This window comes from Mesocricetus auratus, unplaced genomic scaffold (assembly GCF_017639785.1).
Source record: "Mesocricetus auratus isolate SY011 unplaced genomic scaffold, BCM_Maur_2.0 Super-Scaffold_100676, whole genome shotgun sequence".
In the NCBI taxonomy this organism is placed as follows: domain Eukaryota; kingdom Metazoa; phylum Chordata; class Mammalia; order Rodentia; family Cricetidae; genus Mesocricetus; species Mesocricetus auratus.
Window position 1 is genome coordinate 58,697,780 of NW_024429266.1, and position 12,132 is coordinate 58,709,911.

Here is a 12,132-nt window from a genome sequence, read left to right on the forward strand (position 1 = left end):
CAACTGTGGATTTAAAATATTTGAAAAATACATCTGTACTAAACATGTACAGATTCTTTCCCCATTGATAGCTCCTAAACACTCTAGCGAAACAGTTATTTACCAAGATAGATATTATTTAGACATATAAGTAACAAAAGAGATAACTGAAGTACATGGGAAGAGGTATGTAAGTTATGTGAAAACATCGTGGTAGTTTATACTACAGCCTTGAGGATTTATGGACTGGAGATCTTTAGAAGTCATGCAAACCCATCCCTATTGCTAACAAGGGATGGGTGATTGTATCATCCCTTACTTCTTAGTTATCTATACAGTGACCTTTCCTGTGCTCATGTTTCCCTGTATGTTTCCACCAGAATACATTTCTTTCATTTCTTGTAAAGATGGTCTTTAAGCAATAATAAATGATATAAAAATGGTTATAAACAGCCTGACATTTTCCCCAAATTTGTAGAAAAATTAGAGCTCTACATACTATTGGTAGGTATCTAAATTATTACAGACATTATAGAAAATAATTTCAACAGTTTTTCTGAAGTTTGAGCATGTGGTTCCTGATTGATTTACAATCAGTTCCCTGGGTATGTATTAGAGAGAAATAAAAACAGATATCCACACAGAAGATTTTTCATGAAAATTCAAAGCAGCATTGTTCCTAACAGCCAGTAACCCAAATACCCATTAATGGGACAGTATTAATAAATTGGTATAGCTATACACTAGAATATCACACAGAATAAAAATGAAGTACTGATAAATGTTGAGCATGGATTAATTTTAGAGTGTGGTTTCTGGTAAAAGAAGCCAGCTACAAAAAAGGAAAGAAAATGTATTGTGTGATTCCATTTATTTAAAAAACTTTTAAAAAGTTTTATTTAAAAACATGGGGTTTCCCATGTAGGGCCTCACCCTCCCTGGGGAAATGAGGGGATATTGGGGGGTTGGGGGGAGGGTACAGGAGGAGGGGAGGGGAACGGAGAGGGACCTGGAACTGACTTGTGAAGCAACCTTGTTTCTAATTTAAATTTAAATTTAAAAATAAATAATAATAAAAACAAAAAACATGTGGCTTCTTCATGAGCTGATAAAGATAGCTGCACAACTCTATGAATATTGGATGAATGCCATTCTGTGCTTCCTGAAGGGTTTTACTCTATGTCTCATGGGGAATGTTTGGAAATACAATGTAGTGGACACTCCACAGATGTGTGTATCACATATGAACTAACAGTACCAGACAAGGGAAGAGGAAAAGTCTCAAAGCCTAGGCTCAAAAATGTTAGTGCTTTGTTTGCTCTTGTTTCCTGGATGAGGGAAATGACTCTTGTTGAATTTCTCTAGTTAGGAAAATACACACCGTTTTTTGTTGTCTATGAAAGTTTTCCCACCATTTTCGTTTACCAAGCCTCATGCTCCAATTTAGAAACAAAACTCTGAGAAGTACAATGGAGAGAAGAATTACTGTTGAGTGCAGTTGGCATAGCACACAGGCAGCATTTGGTAGTGTCTTTGGTGAGAACTGTCAAGTGCTGGACCACGATGGGTAAATGTCTACATTTTCTGGTGTGGTCAATGTGAGCTATGGAAGAGTAGCTCTTGCTGGTGCCTTTTGATGAGACATGCTCTCTGAGTGCTATGGCAGCCCTATTAACAATGCCCTTTTCTTTTGCTTGTTTTATGGGCAGCTAGTTGCATTGGTAGACCAGATATTTCACATGCTTCCTGGCAACGATATGTCAAAGCAGAAGACCTGTATCCAGTTGGGACTGTGTTACGCTACAGATGTCATCCTGGCTATGAGGCTGCTACAAAAGAGCCAATGAGTGTGGTTTGTCAGAAAGATTTCACCTGGAGCCCATTTAAAGGATGCAAGGGTGAGTTCTGGTTTTTATCCAAATGTATGTGTGTGTGTGTGTTAAATGTCTAAGTAACTGGGCCTCATACCTTATGTGAGTGCAGTTTCATCACTTAGAATCAAACTTGAATACACCACTTTAACCAAAGTAGAAGCTATTTATTATCATACGTGATCATAAAATTTCAGGAGCTAAGACTGTAAAACCTTCTGTAGGCCACTTTAGAAATGAACAAAAGAAATAGATATAGAAGTCAGACAGCATGAAGGTTTACATTTCAGCATCACTGCTGGTGGATCTGGGGTGGAGTACCCAGCTCAACACTGGTCAGAGTGAGACTCTACAGGTCCTCCTTCACCAAGTGAAGTCTGGGGGCTGTGGCAGAAGTAAAAGTCCATGAGAATATTATGAATTCAACAAGCTACAAATTGGCATGTGTCTTATAGTTCTTGAGCAACGGGTTTGTCAGTCTAACAGATTACTTGCTTCTAGAAGACAGGTACTGACTCCTGACCCAGAATTTTTACCTCAGCCGTATAGAAAGGAGATTGCTCATTTCCCTCTTTGTCTATTTGTGGGACAAAAGAGGGGCTCAGATGGGTAATTACTATTTTACAGACCTCAGTGAAATTTATAGGAGAGAGAAATTGCCTCATTTTTTTCTAAGTAGCAGAAACTTGTCATTTTAGCAGTAAAAACACAGACTCAGACTACAGGGCGTTTTTATGCTATGGACCAGATTTGAAAAAAAAATCTATTAATGGATACAACCAACAAAATGAAGTGGCTTTGATTGGCCTGTCAGTGGGGTGTCCCATTTCAGGGCTTGAAGACAAGGTAGAGGAATTGAATCATTTAGTTAAAGAAGATGTAAAATTAAAAAGAAAACTGAATGACCAATGAATGGAACATGCAGAAACTCTGGAATTACAATAAAAAGACAAAACATATAAAAGTCTATAAGAAGAAAAGAAATACAGATCAAAGGGACAGAAAATAGTTTCAACAAAATTATAGAAAAAATTTCCCCAAATCTAAGCAGAGCCTATCAAGGTGGAAGAGGCATATTGAACACCAAATAGATGGGACCAGAAAATAGAATACCAAATAGATGGGACCAGAAAATAAACTTCCTTAACATTTTATAGTTTAAAAAACTAAGTTTATGAAACAAAGAAAGGGTATTGTAAGTAAGAAAGAAAGGTTAAGTCACTTAATAAAGGCAAACCCATCAGAGTAACAGCTGAGTTTCCAATATAAAAGGGATTGAACCGATGTTTTACAAGTTCAGAAATACCACATGTGCTAACAGAGACTACTATATCTAGCAAAAGTATCAGTCATAATCAAAGAAGAAACAAAAATGTCCTATGGTAAAAACATTTTTCAATGATTTATGGCTACTGTGCTGTCTCTACAGTCCATATTGAAAGGAATACTTTAGTCTCAAGTGAAGGATAAAAACAAGAGGTCACAAGGAGTAAATAAATAATTCCAGAATGATTAATCTAAATATGTCTAAGAAAAAAACACCATCACAATAAAATGACAAGAATTAGAACACTGTTTAATAATAACTCTTAATATCAGTAATCTGAATTCTCCAATAAAGAGGCAGACTAACAGATTGGGTTAGAAAACAAGATCATGTAGTAGGAAGTTTCTATCCTGCCAAGCCCCACTGCCGTTTAGTTTTAACTAAACATACAGAAGCTTATATTAATTATAAACTGTTTAGCCAACGGCTCAGGCTTCTTATTGGCTAATTCTCTCTTAAGTATTAGCCCACTTCTATTAGTCTGTGTATCTCCTTGTGGTCTTGGCTTACCAGTGATACCTGGGCCTTTTCTTCCTCAGTAGCTACACGGCAACTCTCTTGTGACTCACTCTCGCATTCCTCTTCCCAGCCTTCTCCTAGTCTAGTACCCCTGCCTATATGTCCTGCCTGGCTACATTCTGTCTGTCCATCAGGTTCACTTGTCGTCAACCAATAAGAGAAACATGTATTCACAACATACAGAAGGACATCTCTCATCAAGATCCATCTTTTTTTCTGCCTCCAAGGAACACACCCCACTTTCAATGATAGATACCGACTTAGGGTAAAAAAATGGGAAAAGGTACTTAAGAAATTGGAACTAGTAAAAAAGCATGTTTAGCTATTTTGTTACCTAACAAAATAAACCTCCAACAAAGACTAGTCAGAAGAAATAGAGTCATTTCATACTCATGAAAGGAAAATCTACTATGGGATTATTAGAAATCTGAGCATACATACACCAAATTTAGATGCATCCAGTTTTGTAAAAGAAATACTATTAGACCTAAAACTACAGATAAAATAAAACAGTGATAGTGGATGACTTTACTGCCTCACTCTCGTCAACAGACAGTAAAGCAGACAAAAATAAGCAGAGAAATATTGGAGATAAATTACATAAATGAAACAGACCTAACATGCATTTATAGAACACACTAAAGAATACCTATTCTTCTCAGCAATTCCTAGAACTTTATTCAATAGTAGGAGACAAAGAATCTCTCATCAAATGTAAGAAAACTGAGATAACATTCTACATTGGAACAATAGAATAAAGATGGATGTCAATGGGAATAAAAACTACAGACACTCACAGAAATTAAACTACACATGAATGACTGATAATTGGGTCAATGAAGAAATCAAGAAGAAACTTGAAAATTCCTAGAAGTGAGTGAAAATGAAAACAAAATATGTCAAACTTATGGAACAAAATGAAAGAAATTTTAAGAGGGTAATTTATAATACATAAGTTTTTTGAGAGCTCTCAAATTAATAACTTAATGATCCATTTAAAAGTCTTGAGAACATGAGAACAAACCACACACAAAATTGTTGAATGTAAAAGATAAAACTAGGGTAAAAATTAATAAAATACAGCAGGCAAACAACAGTACAAAGACTCAATGAACTGAAGAATTGGTTCTTTGAGGAGACTCCAAGTTTGACAAACCCATATCCAAGTCACCAAAAAGAAAGAGAAGACCCAAATTAAGAAAATCATAGATGATAAGGGAAACATAACAGACACTTAGGAAATTCAAATGATTTTAAAAAACATTTTAAAAACCTATATTCCACTCAATAGCAAAGTCTAAAGGAAATGGGTGAATCTCTAGATGCATGTCACCAACCAGAGTTGGATCAAGATGAAGCAAATAATTTTAAAAGACCTATAAAAACCAAGAACATAGCATCAATAGTTAAAAATCTCCCAATTAAAAACTCTCAGGGCCAGATATACTCAGCACAGAATTCTTTATACCAGACCATCAAAGAATAAGTAATAACAATACTCTTCAAGTTATTCTGTAAAATAGAAAACGAAGAAATACTTTCATTTTTTACTAAGCCTGTATTATCCTGATACCAGAACCAGATAAGAACTCAACTAAAAAAAGTAAAATTATAGGTCAATGATGAACATAAATGTAAAACTTCTCAGTAAAATAATTGTAAACTGAATTGAAGATCACATAAAATCAATCATCTACCATGATCAAGTCAGCTCCATTCCAGAGATGCAGGAATGTACAACATATGGAACAATAAATGTAATCCACCAGTAAATAAACTCAAGGACAGAAACATGAGGTTATCTCAGTAGAAAAGGTCTTTGAGGAACTCAATATCTCTTTATGATAAAAGCTCTGGAGAAACTAGAGATTCACAAGTATAGCTCAACATAGTAAAGGCAATATAAAAGAGATTAACAAGTATATCTCAACATAATGAAGGCAATATACAAGATGTATAGTCTTCACCATTCTAAATGGAGAACTCAAAGCTTGTCCAGTAAAATCTGAAAGCAGACCAGACTTCCTACTGTCTCCATGTATATTCCATATAGCAGTTGAACTCTTAGCTAAAACAAGACAAATGAAGGAGATAAGGGGGCTATGGATAGGAAAGGAAGATGTGTCCTTATTTCTAGATGATATGATCACTATACATAAAAGGCTATAAAGAGTCCAGTGAAAGCACTTATTCAGCAAAGTTGTAGGATACAAAATAAACATGTGAAATCAGTAGCCTTATATTCCACTGATAAACACTGAGAAAGAAACCAGGGAAACAATCCCATTCATAATAACCTCAAAAGTTATCTTTGACTAAATCTAAGGAAAGAATTGAAAGACTCATACAATGAAAACTTTTTTTGAATTCTGAGCAGTTTATTCTCAAGTCATTACAGTGTTCAACAATTAGACATACAAAGATAGCAGGTATAACAGTAAACATCAGGAGGCACATTCCTGTTCTGAAAGGAGATACATTATACACACAGAAAAAAATGCAGCAAATATTATGGCATTCAAAGTAACAGTTGACACTTCAGATGCGGCATATTTACAGGAAAGTATGTTTTAAGACAATTAAATAATTTCCATAAACTTACAAAAGAATTGAGATAAATATTAGGAGACTCTGATATGCTTTTGAATAATGCTAATTCTATAACAAGTCCCAAAATAGAGCTAATATTTTGCCACCATGAAATATATCAAATTACCAATACCAAAATACGTTCAAATGAACATGCACTGTGGAGGCTGTACCAAAGAAAACCGTGCCAAGTTCATCAATACTGCCAAGTGTCTGTACACGGGTTCTTAGGCATGTTTATGAAAAAGGAACTTCCAAAAGAGCCTGGATAATGAACATGGCAGCAGAAGGGTAGTAACTGCTTAAAAACCTTGTTGTCCTGTGGTTTTCCATGCAGTTGCAAAAGAGAAAAATTACATAAAACTCTAAAATATTAGCCTATGAATACAAAAGGTGAGTGGTGTGTCCTTGTACTGGGCAACCAAGCAACACATCTTAATCCCTAGACCCCACCACGGTAGCAAATTTCTTATCCTCCAACAAGTAGTCTTAGAACATAAAAAGGCAAAACACTAATACCCATGACTCCAAACCAGAAGTGTGTGGGATTAGAAATACCATAGAGAAGCAGTCTGGGAAAAGCAAACACTTAAGACTTGCCACAAAACAGTACTTGCTCAAACCAGTCTATCGCTCAACACCAGAACTGTGGGTTCTTTAGAGAGGAATTTCTATTTAGGATATCCCCACAATTAAATGCATACTGAAATTTGTTTTTCAAGACAGAAATATTGCACAGGTAGTAGAATACCAACATCTGGTATCTCTATTATAAAATACTATCTTATTTAACATAGCAAGCTATGCTACTGAAATTAATTTATTCAAACATTTAATTAAAACCAATCATGGGGCTGGAGAGATGGCTCAGAGGTTAAGAGCACTGACTGCTCTTCCAGAGGTTCTGAGTTCGATTCCCAGCAACCACATGATGGCTCACAACCATCCGTAATGAGATCTGGTACCCTCTTCTGACCTGCAGGGATACATGTAGACACAATACTATATACATAATAAATAAAAAAATTTTTAAAAAACCAATCATGTAGGACTTTGGAGCACAATCCTAAATGAGATGAGAAGACACAGGCACTTGGATATAAGTTATTAATGATGAAAAGGTTAGAGGCCACAACAATTTCACCATTAAGGGCAGTTATGACTTTATATATGAACTGAGGTCTTTCACTGATCGAAATTCAGAAATAAGATCTACTTACCAAAAAAAAAATCAGCTAAGTAGTGGTGGTGCATGCCTTTAATCCCAGCACTCAGGAAGCAGAGGCAGGCAGATTTCTGTGAGTTTGAGGCCAGCCTGGTGTATAGAGCAAGTACCAGGACAGCAAGGGCTACATAGAGAAACCGTCTTAAATCAGATCTTCCCAAAATTTACCATAAATTTTTTTTTACCACTTGATACATGCAAGTACTATTTTTTTTCAAACAAGTGTCTCAGGCTATGTGTTGGTGGCACGGGTCTATAATTTGGGAGGCAGCAGAGGCAGGAGGATCACCATAATCTCCAGGACAGCCATGCTACACAAAAATAAAAAAATCTAAAAGTCCCACATATAAAAATAGTCTGAGCTATAGCTGAGCTCTAGTTCCCACCTTTGCTGCTCCCCATACCTTCAATTCATACCCGCACCAACATTCTAATCCAATCTTCTATGCAAAATTTACCACTCACCTGAAAAGCCAGGATCTCAAAAATGGTTAGAATTTCTAAATAGTCCACATTGCAATTTAAATTTTGCAGCACTACAGACATTATGAGTTTAGGAGTTTTTGTCTCGCAAAGTCCCGTTTGATAATGTTAACCAATAAGAATGTGTAAATATTGATTGAATATTTCATAGGGGGTCATGTTGGTTTTTTAAATGAACAAAATAATAAGAAATTTTAATGTTTTAAGCTGTTATTTAAAATTTCAAAGTCACCAGGAAAAACACACACACATACACACACACACACATTTTTACCACCCAAACATATAAAGCTTCAGTCTGACAGTCAATATGGACACAGCTTTTTTCCTTCCTTTCTTAAAGAAATTATGTTGACTTGGCCACTCCCTAGACTCTTGGCTTGCCAGCTTACAGAGTACACCCAAGAGACAATATATAATATGTGCACTGAAACCATTCACCCTCTCTCTTTTATCATCTTTGGCTAGAAGCCTCATGAAAGGACACTGAGGGATGGGTGGGGCAGGCAGCCCATGTGTTCCCACCCTACACATCACTGACTGGCAGGCTGGCATCATCTAAGTCCACTGGCTCACCATCTTTTCCCTGAGGGCCATTTTTACTTTGAGGTCTGGGCAGGGCTTGTTCAGTCACTTTGGAAGCTGGTTCTCTTGAAGAGACAGTCTGGACCTTGAAGTTCCCTGGCTTGACCTTGGCAAGAGATTCGTAAAATCCTCGCTTCTCTGTGGTATAGCTTGAGACCAGAGAGTGGCTGCGAGAGGCTGTGAAATGTGAGGTGGCTGCTGCTGCCTGGCAGGACGGACAGTGTATTTGGATTCTGAAGGACAGCTGGAATGCTCAGAAGATGCAGATCTGCCAGGTCTCCGCTGTGCTACAGTGGCACCAGAGACTGCTTTCATCCAACTATGCATCTCTTCAGGGCTATCAGCCTGCACATAAGAAGTTCAAGATGTTGTTACAATTTCAAACAGGTTGTGAAGTAGTTGAAGAAGACAATAGAAGATGGAAATGTGCTCATAGATATTAGTAGGATTAGTAGGGTTAATGTTATTAAAATGCCCATCCTACCAAACCAATCTATGATTCAATATAGTCCCTGTAAGAATTCCAGTGGAATTCTTCATAGAAATCAAAAACATAATCTTAAAATTCATATTGAAATACCAAAGACCTAGGATAACCAAAAAGTCCTGACCAATAAACACACCACTGGAGGTATCACCACTCCTGATTTCTAATTCTACCATAGAGCTGTAAGTAGTAAACACATTGTGGCACTGGCATCAAAACAGCCACATTGACCAATGGAGTAGAACTGGAGACTCAAATATGAGACCACACTCCTTAAACCTTCTGATTTTTATGAAGAGGCCAAAAGTATGCATTGCAAAAAGACAGCATTTCACCAAACAGTGTTGGACAAACTGGATAACTAGATCCTTATTTCTTCCTTCCAAATGGGTCAAGGATCTCATTATACCAGATACCTTGAATCTGTTAAAGGGTAAAATGGTGAATATGTTTCAACTTATATGCACAGAAAAGGACTTTCTGAACATACTCCAACAACTGACAAATGAGACCTCATGAAACTAAGAAGCTGTATGGCAAAAGACACCAATTTGGATGAAGAAGCAGCCAACAGAATGGGAAAATAACTTTAACAGCTATTCATCTGACAGAGGGTAAATGTCTAGAATATACTAAGAACTAAAAAACCAAACACTGAGCACCCTAGTTTGCTTTCTATTGCTGTTATAAACATTATGACAAATAGCAAACTTGAGGAGGAAAGGGTTTATTTGAGCATCCAGTCTTTGGCCTACAGGCCTAGAATGTTCGGCAAACATTTCTGTGAAGCAGGAATTTTGAAGGACTGTCCAGCCTTGTTTTGGCAAAGTTTGACAATCACTTTTCTTTGTGTCTAGTTTGGATGGTATATTGTCAACAATTGAAGCAAGGACAGTTTCTTGCCCAAATGTCTAACTTGATCACATTGAAAGCAAATTCCATATGGAAGTTCTTTGATGCCCAGTATCCTTTCTGAAATAGATTGTTGCTGCCAGGAGCAGACCTGTCTCATTGTGGTGGACATTATGTTTTTTATTGGTTCTCCTTTGTGTATCTATTCCTTTAAATAAATTTATTCATTCATACCATGACATACTCATTAGGGAACCTGAGAAAATTGAGATAATGGTCAAACCCTGGGAAAACTAGCTATAACATTTGTTGTCCAGTCTCTGTGCAACCAGATAGCACAATACTTATCTGCTATCCTGGCTAGAATAGTCTGTGAGGCTGGACCATCTCAGTCAGCAGCCTTGAAGCTGTTCTGTATGAATAACACTGATACTGCAATAGAGGCACTCTGAGAGGCTGCATCACCTGGGCCACCTGTTTTTATTGGTGTTTGGTCCCCTTGCTCTGAAAACACACAAACTTTCAAAGATAACATACTTATCTGCATTAACACAAGTATGGACTGTGTGTTGTATCCAGGTCAGCCAAAGATGATTTGTTTTATGTTTAAGCAGGTAAAATATAAGTCACTTGTAGTTTTTCTAGGTTTATTTTCAGTGAGTCTCCCCCAATCAAAGCGGATCTCCATTAATCTTGATGAATACATAGCCTTTCCATTCTTGTGGAAACAAAAATATAACCTCTTCCCCAACACAATATATGTTCTGACTTCCATTTTAAAGTTAAGGCATTCCTAAAGTATCCAGGTTGGTTTAATTCATCAGTCCCTCTTACAGTCCTATGTCTCTCAGCAGCTATCATTTGCTCATCAATATTCAAAAATTCAAAGTCAATTTGTAAGTCAAATATACAGGATCCAGACTGCCTGTATATTTTTCATCTCTACATGGCTTATCCTTTTAATATTACTTTACTTTCTTTAAAGACTTTACAATTTCTGAAGGATTTAATTTTTCTATGACTGTCTATATCCCTTTTCTTAAGCACATTTTTAAACACACTGTAACCTGTTTAGAAGTTTTCTCTTCCTGGACCCGCTTAACTAAATGCCTGCAACTGTGCTCTTGCCATGTCCTCTGACATGTGAGCCAAACTTTAAACAGCTAAGTGCTGGCTACGCCCTCCACCAGTGGCTCTGGTGGCTGCCCCTGCCCCTACTCAGGTCCATGGCAGAGGTGCTGTTAGGTCCTGTGGGTCTGGCCAAGAGTTGTGTTTTTTAATGGTGAACAACATCATTTGACCACCCCAGCCATGGGGTGCCAGTGCCAGCCCTTTGGCAGGAATTTTTACATAGCTTGCTGTTTTTATTGGTATACCAACTTCTTTTCTTTTCCTTCAGCTATCTCAGGCCCTGTGTGGAAATCTGTGCCCATGTTGGAACATCAAATGTACGAGGCATTCTCTTGGGCCACCAACCAGATCCCAAATCATGGCACACAGACTTATCAGTTATGGATGCTTAGCCTTGGTTTAGGCTCCTTTCTTGCTAGCTCTTATAAATTAACCTGTTTCTCTTCATCTGTATTTTGCCTCAGAGGTTTTTTTTACCTTTCTTTCCTTCTGTATATTGTAGGCAGACTTTTCTTTCCCATCATCCCACTCCCCAAAAATCACAAAGAAGATTGATATTGTTAAATGCTCAGCTGATAGCTTAGGCTTGTCTCCAGCCAGCTCTTACAGCTTAAATCAACCCATTTCTATTATTCTGTTGCTGCCCCAAGGCTCATTTACCTCATCTATGAAATTCACACGTTGCTTCTTTTTATATCTAGCCTGCAAATCCTCAGACTCCATCCTTCTTCCCAGCATTCTCTTTGCCCTGAAAAATCCTGCCTCGCTATTGGCTAGTCAAATTTTTATTAACAACGAAAGCAACACATTTTCGCAGTGTTCAGAAGGATTATTCTACAGCAGTATATCTTACTTTCCCTGCTTCTCATGTCTGTCTGTCAGCTGCCTGGCTTCTGGCCCTGGGCATGCCCCTCTTTTTCTCCCTCATTCTCTCCTCCTTCTCTTGTTCCCCTCTCTTCTCCTCCTTGTTCTCTCTTCCTGCCAGCCCCACCTATTCCTTCTGCCTAGCTATTGCACATTCAGCTTTTTATTAGGTCAATCATGCGCCTCAGGCAGACAAGGTGAAACAAATGCAACGCATCTT

The 12,132-nt window shown here is 37.4% G+C and overlaps 1 protein-coding gene across 1 annotated transcript in view; it reads left to right on the top strand.

The window, feature by feature from the left end:
• The window catches only part of C4bpa (complement component 4 binding protein alpha), a 34,637-nt gene that overhangs the window by 12,256 nt on the left and 10,249 nt on the right, over positions 1-12,132 (top strand). The window contains exon 8 of the mRNA XM_005079894.4: positions 1,689-1,877. Coding sequence (XP_005079951.1) covers positions 1,689-1,877 — 189 coding nt within the window. The remainder of the gene's footprint in view (positions 1-1,688; positions 1,878-12,132) is intronic.